Source organism: Trichomycterus rosablanca, chromosome 2, assembly GCF_030014385.1.
Source record: "Trichomycterus rosablanca isolate fTriRos1 chromosome 2, fTriRos1.hap1, whole genome shotgun sequence".
NCBI classification, from domain to species: Eukaryota; Metazoa; Chordata; class Actinopteri; order Siluriformes; family Trichomycteridae; genus Trichomycterus; species Trichomycterus rosablanca.
The window spans coordinates 17,028,424-17,047,012 of record NC_085989.1 but is presented as its reverse complement, the minus strand read 5'-3'; the positions used below and the strand labels follow the sequence as shown (position 1 = coordinate 17,047,012).

Genomic DNA, 18,589 nt, shown 5'->3' with positions numbered 1-18,589 from the left:
ATGATCACTCTGAATGAACTGCAGAGATCTACAGCTGAGGTGGGAGAATCTGTCCATAGGACAACAATCAGTCGTACACTGCACAAATCTGGCCTTTATGGAAGAGTGGCAAGAAGAAAGCCATTTCTCAAAGATATCTATAAAAAGTCACCTGGGAGACACACCAAGCATGTGGAAGAAGGTGCTCTGGTCAGATGAAACCAAAATTGAACTTTTTGGCCACAACGCAAAACGTTATGTTTGGCATAAAAGCAACACAGCTCATCACCCTGAACACACCATCCCCACTGTCAAACATGGTGGTGGCAGCATCATGGTTTGGGCCTGCTTTTCTTCAGCAGGGACAGGGAAGATGGTTAAAATTGATGGGAAGATGGATGGAGCCAAATACAGGACCATTCTGGAAGAAAACCTGTTGCAGTCTGCAAAAGACCTGAGACTGGGACGGTGATTTATCTTCCAACAAGACAATGATCCAAAACATAAAGCAAAATCTACAATGGAATGGTTCACAAATAAACTTATCCAGGTGAAAATGGCCAAGTCAAAGTCCAGACCTGAATCCTATCGAGAATCTGTGGAAAGAGCTGAAAACTGCTGTTCACAAACGCTCTCCATCCAACCTCACTGAGCTCGAGCTGTTTTGCAAGGAAGAATGGGCAAAAATTTCAGTATCTCGATGTGCAAAACTGATAGAGACATACCCCAAGCGACTTGCAGCTGTAATCGCAGCAAAAGGTGGCGCTACAAAGTATTAACGCAAGGGGGCTGAATAATATTGCACGCCCCACTTTTCAGTTTTTTATTTCTAAAAAAAGTTTAAAATATCCAATAAATTTCGTTCCACTTCACGATTGTGTCCCGCTTGTTATTGATTCTTCACAAAAAATTACAATTTCATATCGTTATGTTTAAAGCCTGAAATGTGGCAAAAGGTTGAAAAGTTCAAGGGGGCTGAATACTTTTGCAAGGCACTGTATATATATATATATATATATATATATATATATATATATATATACAGCGTATCACAAAAGTGAGTACACCCCTCACATTTCTGCAGATATTTAAGTATATCTTTTCATGGGACAACACTGACAAAATGACACTTTGACACAATGAAAAGTAGTCTGTGTGCAGCTTATATAACAGTGTAAATTTATTCTTGCCTCAAAATAACTCAATATACAGCCATTAATGTCTAAACCACCGGCAACAAAAGTGAGTACACCCCTAAGAGACTACACCCATAAATGTCCAAATTGAGCACTGCTTGTCATTTTCCCTCCAAAATGTCATGTGATTTGTTAGTGTTACTAGGTCTCAGGTGTGCATAGGGAGCAGGTGTGTAGTACAGCTCTCACACTCTCTCATACTGGTCACTGAAAGTTCCAACATGGCACCTCATGGCAAAGAACTCTCTGAGGATCTTAAAAGACGAATTGTTGCGCTACATGAAGATGGCCAAGGCTACAAGAAGATTGCCAACACCCTGAAACTGAGCTGCAGCACAGTGGCCAAGATCATCCAGCGTTTTAAAAGAGCAGGGTCCACTCAGAACAGACCTCGCGTTGGTCGTCCAAAGAAGCTGAGTGCACGTGCTCAGCGTCACATCCAACTGCTGTCTTTGAAAGATAGGCGCAGGAGTGCTGTCAGCATTGCTGCAGAGATTGAAAAGGTGGGCGGTCAGCCTGTCAGTGCTCAGACCATACGCCGCACACTACATCAAATTGGTCTGCATGGCTGTCACCCCAGAAGGAAGCCTCTTCTGAAGTCTCTACACAAGAAAGCCCGCAAACAGTTTGCTGAAGACATGTCAACAAAGGACTTGGATTACTGGAACGATGTCCTATGGTCTGATGAGACCAAGATTAATTTGTTTGGTTCAGATGGTCTCAAGCATGTGTGGCGGCAATCAGGTGAGGAGTACAAAGATAAGTGTGTCATGCCTACAGTCAAGCATGGTGGTGGGAATGCCATGGTCTGGGGCTGCATGAGTGCAGCAGGTGTTGGGGAGTTACATTTCATTGAGGGACACATGAACTCCAATATGTACTGTGAAATACTGAAGCAGAGCATGATCCCCTCCCTCCGGAAACTGCGTCGCAGGGCAGTGTTCCAGCATGATAATGACCCCAAACACACCTCTAAGACGACCACTGCTTTATTGAAGAGGCTGAGGGTAAAGGTGATGGACTAACCAAGCATGTCTCCAGACCTAAACCCAATAGAACATCTTTGGGGCATCCTCAAGCGGGAGGTGGAGGAGCGCAAAGTCTCGAATATCCGCCAGCTCCGTGATGTCGTCATGGAGGAGTGGAAAAGCATTCCAGTGGCAACCTGTGAAGCTCTGGTAAACTCCATGCCCAGGAGAGTTAAGGCAGTTCTGGGAGATAATGGTGGCCACACAAAATATTGACACTAGGAACTTTCACTAAGGGGTGTACTCACTTTTGTTGCCGGTGGTTTAGACATTAATGGCTGTATATTGAGTTATTTTGAGGGAAGAATAAATTTACACTGTTATATAAGCTGCACACAGACTACTTTTCATTGTGTCAAAGTGTCATTTTGTCAGTGTTGTCCCATGAAAAGATATACTTAAATATCTGCAGAAATGTGAGGGGTGTACTCACTTTTGTGATACACTGTATATATATATATATACAGTGTATCACAAAAGTGAGTACACCCCTCACATTTCTGCAAATATTTTATTATATCTTTTCATGGGACAACACTATAGACATGAAACTTGGATATAACTTAGGAGTAGTCAGTGTACAGCTTGTATAGCAGTGTAGATTTACTGTCTTCTGAAAATAACTCAACACACAGCCATTAATGTCTAAATGGCTGGCAACATAAGTGAGTACACCCCACAGTGAACATGTCCAAATTGTGCCCAAAGTGTCAATATTTTGTGTGACCACCATTATTATCCAGCACTGCCTTAACCCTCCTGGGCATGGAATTCACCAGAGCTGCACAGGTTGCTACTGGAATCCTCTTCCACTCCTCCATGATGACATCACGGAGCTGGTGGATGTTAGACACCTTGAACTCCTCCACCTTCCACTTGAGGATGCGCCACAGGTGCTCAATTGGGTTTAGTCCATCACCTTTACCTTCAGCTTCCTCAGCAAGGCAGTTGTCATCTTGGAGGTTGTGTTTGGGGTCGTTATCCTGTTGGAAAACTGCCATGAGGCCCAGTTTTTGAAGGGAGGGGATCATGCTCTGTTTCAGAATGTCACAGTACATGTTGGAATTCATGTTTCCCTCAATGAACTGCAGCTCCCCAGTGCCAGCAACACTCATGCAGCCCAAGACCATGATGCTACCACCACCATGCTTGACTGTAGGCAAGATACAGTTGTCTTGGTACTTCTCACCAGGGCGCCGCCACACATGCTGGACACCATCTGAGCCAAACAAGTTTATCTTGGTCTCGTCAGACCACAGGGCATTCCAGTAATCCATGTTCTTGGACTGCTTGTCTTCAGCAAACTGTTTGCTGGCTTTCTTGTGCGTCAGCTTCCTTCTGGGATGACGACCATGCAGACCGAGTTGATGCAGTGTGCGGCGTATGGTCTGAGCACTGACAGGCTGACCTCCCACGTCTTCAACCTCTGCAGCAATGCTGGCAGCACTCATGTGTCTATTTTTTAAAGCCAACCTCTGGATATGACGCCGAACACGTGGACTCAACTTCTTTGTTCGACCCTGGCGAAGCCTGTTCCGAGTGGAACCTATCCTGGAAAACCGCTGTATGACCTTGGCCACCATGCTGTCAGGGTTTTAGCAATCTTCTTATAGCCCAGGCCATCTTTGTGGAGAGCAACAATTCTATTTCTCACATCCTCAGAGAGTTATTTGCCATGAGGTGCCATGTTGAATATCCAGTGGCGAGTATGAGAGAATTGTACCCAAAACACCAAATTTAACAGCCCTGCTCCCCATTTACACCTGGGACCTTGACACATGACACCAGGGAGGGACAACGACACATTTGGGCACAATTTGGACATGTTCACTGTGGGGTGTACTCACTTATGTTGCCAGCTATTTAGACATTAATGGCTGTGTGTTGAGTTATTTTCAGAAGACAGTAAATCTACACTGCTATACAAGCTGTACACTGACTACTCTAAGTTATATCCAAGTTTCATGTCTATAGTGTTGTCCCATGAAAAGATATAATGAAATATTTGCAGAAATGTGAGGGGTGTACTCACTTTTGTGATACACTGTATATATATATATATATATATATATATATTATAATTATGGAGATAAACTTTCCATAAATACTTGGAACAGAAAAGTGAGCAATAAGAAGCCAATAACTTAAATGGTTGTGCTTTCAACCATACAACAACAAATGCATAGCATGATGGGTTACATAATATTTTATGTGCAATGAAAAAAGAACAGGAGGGGTTCATCAGCTTGACTCTCTTTAACAATCTTTAGTAACTTTATCCTCATCAGAGTGCGGGGATTCCTAAGCCAATCCCCAAAACAATGGGCAAACACACATCCACTTACAACTAGTGGATTGGCATCAAATAGCTATTTATTTTATTGTGACCAGTTCACCTACTGGCATATTTTCATGAAAAGAGCATAAAAATCAAGTATACCATGTAAAATATCTCCTGAACTAAAGTGTTTAGTGTAATTGCTAGATTTATTTTGATACAGAAAAGCACAAGACACACAAATAACCAAAAATGTATTTAGCAAAGAAAAAGATGTTTAAAAAATTAATCGTTAAAAAAATTAATCGTTTAAAAAACGATTAATGGCTCCCTTTGTTCACAAAGGACAAAATCAGACTAACCTGTGATTAGAAATTTGATTTACCTGTATCCACCTTGTCAGTGATTCAATTAGCATATAAATGATGGCTTTGATGCTTAAAAGGCCTGTTTTATTTCCTGTTCTTTGTTCACATTGTCAAGAGAGGAGACCAAAGACCTTTGCAAACTTAACCTTTCAGGATAAGATGAGAGAACCCTAGGATAAGTAGTTTAAAATGTGGCACATACATCCAAAAAACACCTAACAAAACAGGGTTTGATAGGTGAAGCCCAAAAATGGCTTATATGTTATAAAAAATATATATGTTATGAAAAATGTTATAACTCCAGCAGTGCTGCTGTGTCTGATTCACTTATACCAGCACAACACACACTAACACACCACCACCATGTCAGTGTCACTACAGTGCTGAGAATGATCCACCACCCAAATAATACCTGCTCTGTGGGGGTCCTGACCATTAAAGAACAGGGTGAAAGCAGGCTATATGATCAGTTTATAGACAGATAAAACCGAACTAGAGCTCTCTGGCAATACATACCAGCGGTATGTTTATAAATGATGAAATAAAGTCTACCTACAGTGAAACATGGTGGAGGATCCATAATGTTTTGGGGCTGCTTTGCTGCATCTGGGACTGGAGACCTTGAATGTGTTACAGAAACATTGTAACAAATTGTAAGAGCATTTTAGAATGAAATGTGCTCCCCAGTGTATGAAAGCTAGGTTTGAGTCTAACAAATTGGTCCCCAAAGCACACATCAAAAATGACCAGTTTTGTACCATTTCACCAGATTTTGTTTGTGCATGTAACCCTGGTGACATTTCTAAATCAGCTTGCATTTAAGGTTATGCTTGCATGATATTGTGTAAATGTTAACATACTCATGAATTGGTTTGCATCTCTTGTGTTCAGGTTCTGATCGGGGATGAGCCAGAGGCAGGGTTAGAAAACCTGATGGAGGTTGAGATCCCAGAGGATGTAGAGCAGAAACTGAAGGACCAGGATGTGAAAGAGCAGGAGCAAATTGAGAAGGAGAAACAAGAGCAGCTCGCTGCGGAAGCCGAGAAGTGTCCAAACTCCTGTCCAGAAGGCCTGGAAAGATAAATGGCCAAAAGAAAAATGGACGCATTTTAATCACAGACTCATTTTATTGACCCCATATACCAAAAATGAATTCTTATATCTGGGTTATGGTTGCAGGGCTTCTTTAAAAAGATTTCAATGCAGAAGATGAATCTTTCAATTTTAAATCAGAAAGTATGGTCCACTTTATTTAAATTAATATACATTCAATTCAGCATTTCAGACCTGCAACACATTCCAATTCCAAAAATGTTGGGACAGTAAAGCATTTACCACTTTGGAAGGTTGCCAACTCCAAATATGTTTTGGCACCAAGGATACCAAGTGTTTCAGGTGTTGTTTTGTCCCATTCTTCCACAGAAGTGCCATTTGTGAATATAACTTCATACTGTAGTGCTTGACAAACATTTATGAAACATGTAATCTCTTGCCCATGTGGTTATATCAGCTATTGTTGAGTGGTGGTTCTTGATTCAGTGCTGTCTAAGAGATCGGAGATCGCGGTGCAGCTTTGGCTTGCGCCCTTGGCCTAACAGTGATGTTGGATTAGAATGCATGGCTTGCAATTTAGGGTTAAGTCATCCTGAAAGTATTCAGGGGGTTAAATTGAGGGCTTTTTGCAGGGCACAAAAGTTTCTCTCTACCAAACTTTGTGTGCAGGGGGACAGTCATTCTGGAACAAGAAAGGGCCTTTCCCAAACTGTAGCCTTAAAATTCAATGCCTGTAATTTTATCTAATTTGATTTGTACATCTGTAAGCAATGGGAAAGGCTAAAGCATGTAATCTTAATAATAATCTTAATAATTTGGAGGATGCCTACATACTTTTGGCTATTTGGTACATCATATAAGCAGTATTTAAAACTAGTGGTGATTTGTTAAACCAACTGAATGCAATTTTGTCACGTGATTAGTTTCATTTGTGGGATAATAGTCAATCCAACTTAAGTGATAGTTGCTTATTGTAATACAATTTAAATGGAAACGTCAATTGTCGTATTTTTTCTTTCTTTATTTACAAAAACATTGAGAGACAGTATTTTACCACTTCCTTGACCACTTCCTTGGGGTCCCAATGGCCTCAAAGAGGTGGGAAGAAAAGGATGGAAAACACCCTCCCTCCTTAAGTGCTTAAAATACCAGAGCCATTATTAATGTTTGTATTTGGGAACATAATTGGTCATAATTACACAAGCAAAGGTTAAAACACTGAGCTCGGTTGTCTTCACCACACTAAAACTAAAAGCGTGCGTGAGGTAGAGCTTCCTCAGGTAGTGGAGGACAGATGGTGAAGAAAGTAGACGCGTGACATCAGCCGCATTAACAGAAGGTGGAAGCGTAGGAGTCAGACTTGTTGCAGGTACACAATATCACATCATTCTTTTCACCGCTTGTTTTCTTTGGCTTTGGTATGCTAAGTGAAAATGACAGTTTGTTTAAAAGTATGGCAGTTAGTAGCTGACTGATTCTGGAGCCCTTCAGTGCATAACTGACAGGTACACTTAATCTTTAGTCTACTTTCGGCGGCGGCTGTGTTCCCTCAGCGACAGACTTTCCAGTGGTTGAAAAAAAAATTACCTAGAAAGATCTTTAAACTTTTTGGGGCTGTGACTGGCTAATATATTCTTCTGACAGCAGTCGAAATGAAGGTGGTTTGGACTTGTCGAAATACCAATTATCGTCGGGCAGCAGGAGTGTGGTTTGGAACGGTAGCCCATAGGAGTGGTTAAGATTCAAGGACAGAATGATGAGCTCAAGCAAATCATTGAAGGGCAGACAGTGCGTTTCCAGCATGACATCCGGTTCTAGCCGCAGCCTGAATCAATATTCGGTGAACATCTGTAGTTATAGCACTTCTCTTTTCTGTCTGCTGTAGCCATTTCATTAAATGGCTGGTTATTCAGATATGATAATATGTGAATCTGTTTTCCTTGGCTACATGTTGAATCCCAAATGTCTACCTCTATAGTAGAGTAAGTTCACAGTGTTCTGTTTATTTTGTGTTCAATCCACATACACACACATCTTTAAAAACCTGCACAGCAGCAGATGAGGCATAACAAAAACAGATAATCTGTAGACGATTCTATCTATCTATCTATCTATCTATCTATCTATCTATCTATCTATCTATCTATCTATCTATCTATCTATCTGTCTATCTGTCTATTAATCTATCTCTATTAATCAATCATATACAGTGTATCACAAAAGTGAGTACACCCCTCAAATTTCTGCAGATATTTAAGTATATCTTTTCATGGGACAACACTGACAAAATGACACTTTGACACAATGAAAAGTAGTCTGTGTGCAGCTTATATAACAGTGTAAATTTATTCTTCCCTCAAAATAACTCAATATACATCCATTAATGTCTAAACCACCGGCAACAAAAGTGAGTACACCCCTAATAGACTACACCCCTAAATGTCCAAATTGAGCACTGCTTGTCATTTTCCCTCCAAAATGTCATGTGATTTGTTAGTGTTGCTAGGTCTCAGGTGTGCATAGGGAGCAGGTGTGTTCAATTTAGTAGTACAGCTCTCACACTCTCTCATACTGGTCACTGAAAGTTCCAACATGGCACCTCATGGCAAAGAACTCTCTGAGGATCTTAAAAGACGAATTGTTGCGCTACATGAAGATGGCCAAGGCTACAAGAAGATCGCCAACACCCTGAAACTGAGCTGCAGCACAGTGGCCAAGATCATCCAGCGTTTTAAAAGAGCAGGGTCCACTCAGAACAGACCTCGCGTTGGTCGTCCAAAGAAGCTGAGTGCACGTGCTCAGCGTCACATCCAACTGCTGTCTTTGAAAGATAGGCGCAGGAGTGCTGTCAGCATTGCTGCAGAGATTGAAAAGGTGGGGGGTCAGCCTGTCAGTGCTCAGACCATACGCCGCACACTACATCAAATTGGTCTGCATGGCTGTCACCCCAGAAGGAAGCCTCTTCTGAAGTCTCTACACAAGAAAGCCCGCAAACAGTTTGCTGAAGACATGTCAACAAAGGACATGGATTACTGGAACCATGTCCTATGGTCTGATGAGACCAAGATTAATTTGTTTGGTTCAGATGGTCTCAAGCATGTGTGGCGGCAATCAGGTGAGGAGTACAAAGATAAGTGTGTCATGCCTACAGTCAAGCATGGTGGTGGGAATGCCATGGTCTGGGGCTGCATGAGTGCAGCAGGTGTTGGGGAGTTACATTTTATTGAGGGACACATGAACTCCAATATGTACTGTGAAATACTGAAGCAGAGCATGATCCCCTCCCTCCGGAAACTGGGTCGCAGGGCAGTGTTCCAGCATGATAATGATCCCAAACACACCTCTAAGACCTCTGTCTGCTTTATTGAAGAGGCTGAGGGTAAAGGTGATGGACTGGCCAAGCATGTCTCCAGACCTAAACCCAATAGAACATCTTTGGGGCATCCTCAAGCGGAAGGTGGAGGAGCGCAAAGTCTCGAATATCCGCCAGCTCCGTGATGTCGTCATGGAGGAGTGGAAAAGCATTCCAGTGGCAACCTGTGAAGCTCTGGTAAACTCCATGCCCAGGAGAGTTAAGGCAGTTCTGGGAAATAATGGTGGCCACACAAAATATTGACACTTCAGGAACTTTCACTAAGGGGTGTACTCACTTTTGTTGCCGGTGGTTTAGACATTAATGGCCGAGTTATTTTGAGGGAAGAATAAATTTACACTGTTATATAAGCTGCACACAGACTACTTTTCATTGTGTCAAAGTGTCATTTTGTCAGTGTTGTCCCATGAAAAGATATACTTAAATATCTGCAGAAATGTGAGGGGTGTACTCACTTTTGTGATACACTGTACACTGATCAGCCATAACATTAAAACCACCTCCTTGTTTCTACACTCACTGTCCATTTTATCAGCTCCACTTACAACATAGAAGCACTTTGTAGTTCTACATTTACGGACTGTAGTCCATCTGCTTCTATACATACTTTTTTTAGCCTGCTTTCAAGGGTGTGTACCCTTGAAGGACCACCCCAGTGTCAAAGTAGGTATTTTTTACTATTTTTATTTTGGAGAGTGTAGAGTATGAAAAATGTGCTCATGTAGTGAGAAACAGGTAACATCAACCAGTCAGTTCTCCAGTAATTTGTTGAGTTGTTTACAGGTGTTGGTCATAAAATTAGAATATCATGAAAAAGTTGATTTATTTCAGTAATTCCATTCAAAAAGTGAAACTTGTATATTATATTCATTCATTACACACAGACTGATATATTTCAAATGTTTATTTCTTTTAATGTTGAGGATTATAACTGACAACTAATGAAAACCTCAAATTCAGTATCTCAGAAAATTAGAATATTACTTAAGACCAATACAAAAAAAGGATTTTTAGAAATGTTGGCCAACTGAAAAGTATGAACATGAAAAGTATGAGCATGTACAGCACTCAATACTTAGTTGGGGCTCCTTTTGCCTGGATTACTGCAGCAATGCGGCGTGGCATGGAGTCCATCAGTCTGTGGCACTGCTCAGGTGTTATGAGAGCCCAGGTTGCTCTGATAGTGGCCTTCAGCTCTTCTGAATTGTTGCGTCTGGCGTATCGCATCTTCCTCTTCACAATACCCCATAGATTTTCTATGGGGTTAAGGTCAGACGAGTTTGCTGGCCAATTAAGAACAGGGATACCGTGGTCCTTAAACCAGGTACTGGTAGCTTTGGCACTGTGTGCAGGTGCCAAGTCCTGTTGGAAAATGAAATCTGCATCTCCATAAAGTTGGTCAGCAGCAGGAAGCATGAAGTGCTCTAAAACTTCCTGGTAGACAGCTGCGTTGACCTTGGACCTCAGAAAACACAGTGGACCAACACCAGCAGATGACATGGCACTCCAAGCCATCACTGACTGTGGAAACTTTACACTGGACCTCAAACAACGTGGATTCTGTGCCTCTCCTCTCTTCCTCCAGACTCTGGGACCTTGATTTCCAAAGGTAATGCAAAATTTACTTTCATCAGAGAACATAACTTTGGACCACTCAGCAGTCCTTTTTGTCTTTAGCCCAGGCGAGACGCTTCTGACGCTGTCTCTTGTTCAAGAGTGGCCTGACACAAGGAATGCGACAGCTGAAACCCATGTCTTGCATACGTCTGTGCGTGGTGGTTCTTGAAGCACTGACTCCAGCTGCAGTCCACTCTTTGTGAATCTCCCCCACATTTTTTAATGGGTTTTGTTTCACAATCCTCTCCAGGGTGCGGTTATCCCTATTGCTTGTACACTTTTTTTTACCACATCTTTTCCTTCCCTTCGCCTCTCTATTAATGTGCTTGGACACAGAGCTCTGTGAACAGCCAGCCTCTTTAGCAATGACCTTTTGTGTCTTGCCCTCCTTGTGCAAGGTGTCAATGGTCGTCTTTTGGACAACGGTCAAGTCTTCCCCATGATTGTGTAGCCTACAGAACTAGACTGAGAGACCATTCAAAGGCCTTTGCAGGTGTTTTGAGTTAATTAGCTGATTAGAGTGTGGCACCAGGTGTCTTCAATATTGTACCTTGTCACAATATTCTAATTTTCTGAGATACTGAATTTGGGGTTTTCATTAGTTGTCAGTTATAATCAACATTACAAGAAATAAACATTTGAAATATATCAGTCTGTGTGTAATGAATGAATATAATATACAAGTTTCACTTTTTGAATGGAATTACTGAAATAAATCAACTTTTTCATGATATTCTAATTTTATGACCAGCACCTGTATGTGTCAGAAATGACCTCAATCATCTCTAGTCTCTGCTTAGAGGGTGAACTGTAAATCCTTTTTTGTTTTTCTTTCACATTAAATTAAACCACAAAGCTCTGTTAGGTTTCTTTATGACTGTTCTTGATGACTAGCTATGGAAGGAAGTATGAATAGAGAGAGTCTGTGTCGAGGACAAGGCATTTATGCCCCATTTATCAGTAAATCCAGATGTGTCCCAGCCAATATTCTTTCTTCTGACAGACCAATAATGAGCAATTGCTGAGTTTAAAAGTACACGTTTATGTAAGATTAGGTGCTCTGGTGTGCACTGTGTGGGCAGGCTGTGGGAAGGTATGATGTCGACAGGTGGTAAGAGTATTAGGCAGGAAGCACACAGAAACCAGATGGAGCAAGGCCACTGTAAACAGTCTCCTACACCTCATACAGCAGGCTAGTCTAAATAAGAAAGAATAACAAATTACACCGAACCAGCTAAATTGAAGTTACTACTTAAATAAACCTCTAGCAGCCGTATCTTCGTTTAGAGACAGATCGGTGGCAGAAGAATAATCTCAGTCTGGGTCATATCCGACATCCAGGTCACATTCACTGCTAAAGGGGTTAAGTATTACCTCATCAAATCAATGAAACAGGTTAAATTACCATATGGTCAAACTGTCACCTGGGTAGTCTCAGTTCTTCACAAATATTACTTCCCCTTTGGAATAGTCCATGAGGATATCCTGCCAGGAGCAGAAAAAATGGGTAGCATCTGAAGTATTGTCGAAATTTCTGTGACAAGCAAGTAGGACTAAATAAGTGTAGTTCATGTAACTGCAAAAATGATATCCGTACTTACATTTGCATTCTGTCTTAACAAATTAGTGGTGCAGAGGAGGTGTTTAGTGAACAAGTGGTTATGACCTGCAACTAGCTAACAGAACTCTGAGTAGATGATTACTCTGTAAAGCAATGTAATATACACTTGTTAATTTATTACATGTTATGGCCAAAAGTATGTGAAGACCTTCCCTAATTATTGAGTTCAGGTGTTCGAAACCAAGAACAACTTGAAGTCTATTCCAAAAAATGTTCTGCTTCCAATTTAATGCTAACAGTTTGGGCAATGCCCTTTTTGTTCCAGCCTGACTGTGCCCCTATGCTCAAAGCAAGCTATTTAAAGATCTATCTGTCATGTTGGCGACCTCTTTTGCTTGCAATGAATTCCTATATTTGTTTGTACTTTCTAGCCCTTGTATTGTTCTACCTTGGTCAGTGAGGTTGTGTGGTGTAGCCACACTGCTGGTAACTGCGGTGCCTGCGTTCCAGAAGCTCAAATCCCAGGCTGTACTCACAAATACAGAAGATGTATAGTGTTATGTGAACCAAGCAGTTAGTGGGGGGCATTGGTGCATCCTTAGTGCTTGTTTCAATCCCAGCTACATGGGAGGGTTGCATCAGCAAGGGCACCCGGCACAATACTGCCTAATTAAAAATGCAGTGGTGACCCCCAAACAGGATCATCCTGTTCATTCTTAATCATCCTGTACTTGGAATCATTCCAAGTTCTTGAAAGTATAGCCTCTTGAGACCCAGAAGAAAAAAGGTTTTGATATTTAGGATTTTCCTAGATAACTATTAACTATTGTGGTTGAAAGAAACATAGAACAAAAAGTATTATCTGTCCTTTGTAGTGGACATCAGGTCTTGTTTGATCAAAAAATTTTATGGTATAATGTAATAATTTATTATTTATTCCTGTATAGATTTCAATTAAAATTTAATTAAATTGTACCTACTTTAGAACAGTTGGTTCAACTTTAAAATAAGACTAGCCTAAAAAACCTATAATAAACAAATTATTAACCATTTATAAACCCTTTATAAGGGTAGTCTTATTTTAAAGTGGAACCGATCACATCACACAACATTTACGGCATCACACATGGTATAACAGGAATCAGTTTTTTGTCTTTGAAACACACAAAAACATTTTACATTTAATACATTTCACAAATGTTTTCCCTTTGCATCCTGCTTTTCTGCATGGTGATGCATGTACTGCATCCAGCATTTTTGGCAAATGCAGTGCCGCATATATACAGTATATATATATATATATATATTTATATGTATATATATATATATATATATATATATGTATATATACGTTTATATTTTTTTAACGCATTTTTCTCCCCATTTTTCCTCCCGATTTAGCACATCCAATTTGTCTTCCGCTGCTGACAGACTCCAGATTTGCATCCAAGGAGAGCACGCCACTGCCCACGCCTTCTTTACATGTGTACAGCCCTCCTCTTCTTGTCCGTGCTTCCTGCACGGGCGTCTCTTTTTGCCAATTAGGGTCCTTACACAGCGTATGAAGACCCACCCACCCACATATAGCCCGGTCCCCACCCTGCAGATAGGGTGGCCAATTGTATCTGCTGCAAGCACTGCCAATTATGCCCGCCAGATGGCGCCCAGCCGACCGGTGGCAACACCGAGCCTCGAACCTGGGAGTTCAGAGCCCCATATTTTTTGACCTCGTCATTGGACTGTGGTTCAACAGGCCTCCTCTTCTCCCAACTCTACAGTCTGGCCCTCCTCCTCCTCATCTCCTGACAACTCTAAATCTGACTCTCCTGCAAAAATTCTTAATAAAATCTTCTTTGCTTTACTCTATGCTTACTTGTATAGAAATAGACTAAAAACACGGAGTAGTAAGTCCTGATGTCCACTACAGAGGACATTGAATAAATGTTGTGTTTTGAAAGGGGTAAAATTGCTGTACATTCCTGAGATCTGTCTAAATTGAAGTTAATACTCTCATATTGATGAAACAATTTGATTATTAGCAACAGAAACATAATATCAGCAAAAAATGGATCTCTTACCTTGCTTGTTGCCATAAAATGAAATGAAAGGAATTTTGAAAAGAAAGTTCATAAGCTCTGTTTGCCACACCCCCACAAATGTGACATTACTAAAAAGCCCAGGATGTATTCTATAAAACACAGTAGTACTCAAATAGATTGCATAAATGGTGCTTGAGTTAGAGATCTCAGACTCATGTCCCCCACAGAGGACAAAAATTAATTGCTGGGTCTCAGGAGGTTAGGGGCTTCACCTCGCACACTAGTGGTCAGATAAAACAAAGATGCAAAAAGTTACTCTGCAACAATAAATGATTTAGATAAATAACATTAATCTGAGTGCAATTATAAAAGGCACAGTAATGTATACTGTGAGTTGGCTTAAAAACCTTTGAGTAACAAGGCAGTTCAATCTTGAGCTCTAGTTACTGTATGTGAAGTAAGGCATGGTACACTTCTGTGTAGGTTTCCTCTGGGTACTTTGGTGTCCTCCCACCTTTTAAAAACAGCCCTGATAAAGACGAACAGGTTGCAGATGAAGATAACGAGAAAATGTGGAAAAAAAAGCCTGATTAACCATATTTTTCTCTTTTTTTCTTTTATTTATTTATTTTTTCTTTTTATTTCAATTTTTTGCTGAGAGTGCAGTGAAGTGTTATGTGCACCACATTGGATGATATATTTCTGATTCCCTTTCACCTTCTCATGAGTTTTGACTTACATCTCACACATCACATATCATAAACTCTATCGTCCATGAATCATGGTAACACCAGCATTCGGGCTTTAGGTTGGAGCTCCTGTTTCTCACGAGCTCTTTGGGCCTGTGCCAAAAGGCTCCACTTCATGGTTACCTTTGGCAATCGCTCAGTACATTGATTTGGATCACCCTAATCTCCCTCCACCATTTTAAGGCTCAAATTTACTACCTAATTGGGCTTTTTTCTTACTAAGCACTGTGTTTTAACAGCTGTTAACTATGATATGACATTTTATAGGCTAACTGAACACAGTGGGGAAGAGAATAAAGTTAAATAGTTTCCACTTTCACAATTGTTCCTGGTCCTATGACTGATACGGATTAGTTTCTGAATCACTAAATAAATCAACACAACACACACGTATGCAACATAAAATGTGTGTGTTTTCATTATAAATGTCAGACGCTGTCCAACAGCTATCATTCCTTCCTCTAAAAACAAAAACAAGTAATTGAAACAACTGGAAATGTAATTGAGAGGTGCTCAGATTACGAGTTTAAATCTTGGATGTCTACAAAGACATGATTGGCTGAAGGTTGCTGAAGCCCTGTGATGGATAAGTTCCCTGTTCGGGGTATTCCTGCTTTGCGCCCAGTGCTTATCAGTGGAACCGGACCTGCTGCAACCCTGACCTCAGGATAAAGCAGTTGATGAAAATAAAATTAAAAGAAATTGAAGACACTTGATTTGTTTGATTGATTGATTCTGTTTTTCAGTTCAATGGAAAGTGGTGGTGTGCAGTGTTTTTGAGGTTATCACCACAGATGTTTAAAATGGTATTAAGTTCAGGACTCTAATTGGACAACTATAATCAGGCCAGTCACTTTAATTCTCTCTGGTATTTCTTTGGTAGTGAGTTATAGTTTAGTTCTGTGGATGAGCGGAACAGCTATAGAAAGAGTTCTCTGTACTATTCTGCATTAGTTTTCCTTCCCAGACTGTCAGTCCCTGCTCCTAAAAAGCTTCCACATTATATGGTGCAGTAGTGGCTATAGGTGATGGGTGTTACTTAGGTATCCTGCTAGATTTTCACCCAACATACTGCTTAATATTTAAGTCGAAAGTTTGATTTTAGCCATCAAACCACACAACTGTTTACTTTACTGGGAACCTCTTAAGATCAGAGCTTTGATTTGTATATGTTTTCTTGTTTCTACTTTATTTACTGTCTAGATGTCAGACAAAAAATGGGGACAACAGATCTAAGTTAAGCTATATGAGGTATAAGGTTTAAGGCATAATGTAATGTTCCCATATGTGACCGCAGGGTCTCAAGAGGCTAAGAAGGACATTTTACTATGTGTTCTAAATAGGGGCTTCATCCTTGCACCTTATTTCAGCCATTGCAGTAAACTGTCTGTAAATTAATATAATTATTTAATACAAATACCTTTTTTCAAAGGGCTTATTTTAAAAGTTTACAATCAGACAGTGTACAGTATATTGTGGTTGTGTTTTCTCTTCTTTACTGGCTGGAACTGGCTGAGCTTGCTAACAGCATTTCAGTCAGGCAAAGCAGATGGCTACTAAATCCTCAATATATCACTGTACTGTAGAACCTAATGAAATATTCTAGATATTTTTGATTATCTCACACTGTTTTACAGAGCTTTTACCTCATAGAAAGAAGGGCCTGGGTTCAATTCCCCAGCAGGAATACATGTTCTTCCTGTGTTCACATGTTAAGTAAGTAAAGTCAAATTTATTTATATAGCGCTTTTTACAATAGACATGGTCAAAACAACAACAAAAAAACCTATTGAGCAAGCCGAGGGCGACAGTGGCAAGGAAAAACTGAGAGAGAAACCAGACTCAGCAGGGACCCATCCTCTTTGGGTGGCCTGGAGGATAATTTAAATAAATAGGATTCACACAAATCATACAAACACAAAATTACATTGAACTGAAAGTTGTAACTAGCAAAACATTTTCTTCAAGGGTTCACATGGGTTTCCTTCAGGTGCTCCAGTTTCCTCCCACAAATCCAATGACATGCAGTCAGGTTAATTGAAGATACTAAAATTGCCCTAAGGGTGTGTGTGTGTCCTGCCAGCCGCCAGCTTGATTCATATTTAATAATGCCTCAAGTGGCTTCTTGCTTCTAAAATAAACCCCCCTGTATCTTGGCATATGATATCAATCTCTGAGCTGCTGAGAAAGCTATATTTATTATATTGTCTTTGCTACTGCTGGTGCCGTTGGTCTGCTACCTGGCTAGCAGTAATGGTCCTATATGTCAGTTGTTTGGTCAATGAGCGTGTTGAATTTCATGGCTGATAAAGATGGATTGACAGTCAAATGTTTTGGGAGGGTCAATGTGAGGGTAAAAAAAGAATAATTTACATTATTAAGCCCAGAAGTGCAGTAAAGGGTTATATGTACTCCATCTACTACATGCCAAGTGATATTCTTGACTCTACGGATTTGCTCTTCCGCTCTTAAATGCTATAGGATCCGTTGGCGGGGGAGGCATTCAGCTCAATATCCCTTTTAGATAAATGGTATAAAACCACTGCTGCGGCGTGGAAGCAGAACCACACTGAGCCAAAAGCTGTCTGAAGGAGAGACGTGCAAACCCAGTTTTTGTTGTCTGGCTTTGGGATTCAGACACTAACATTTTCTCTCATCTAGGACGGCCAACTGTATCAGTCACCTAAGCTCCAGTTGGACAAATAGATGGCACTTAACACTTGATTTAGGGATGTAGCAGAAACTTTGTCCACTTTGTCTAAATACTTATTGTGTCCAGCATGTAAAGCCTGATCTGTGACCCCAGGTCTACTTGCAAGGTTAAAGGTCTGCATTCCAGCATCACATGCGCAGTAAGCGGTGGCGTGACAAGGACAGTGACTTATCAGAGAAGTGTCGGACAGTGACAGATTAACATCTGGAGTTATATCTGAAGGTATAAGGAGGGGACTTATGGAAGGGGGGAATGGTCCTGAACAAGCATCTGCCTCCCATTTAGCACATAGCCTTTAACCGGACCACCTTGGGTGTGATACTCGGTTTAAAAGCCCCCCTGAGGACTGCAGAGTGAGGCTTGTTTCAGCATAGGCCTCACGACTCTCTTAAGGTGACCAGATTGATTGCGTTCAATATGAATTGTATTTCGTTTAGCAATACATCAGGTGTAGGATTTCCCTAAAAGGTTTATGACTTATGAGTTCTATTACCCACTGTTCTACCACTTTTATTGTTTTTAACCTGGTGAATTATCTGTTCTCTGTTGCTTGTGGTTAAGAAACTTAGGCACCTCAACAACTTTAGCTGAAACCTCACATTATTAAAGCTGTAACTGTTAATAATACGCTGTCT

At 40.7% G+C, this 18,589-nt stretch overlaps 1 protein-coding gene across 1 annotated transcript in view; it reads left to right on the top strand.

The window, feature by feature from the left end:
• Positions 1 to 6,891, top strand: part of hgh1 (HGH1 homolog (S. cerevisiae)) — a 33,778-nt gene extending 26,887 nt beyond the window's left edge. Inside the window, exon 6 of the mRNA XM_063011975.1 lies at positions 5,741 to 6,891. Coding sequence (XP_062868045.1) covers positions 5,741 to 5,932 — 192 coding nt within the window. The 3' untranslated portion in view covers positions 5,933 to 6,891. The remainder of the gene's footprint in view (positions 1 to 5,740) is intronic.
• Positions 6,892 to 18,589: the final 11,698 nt, after the last annotated feature.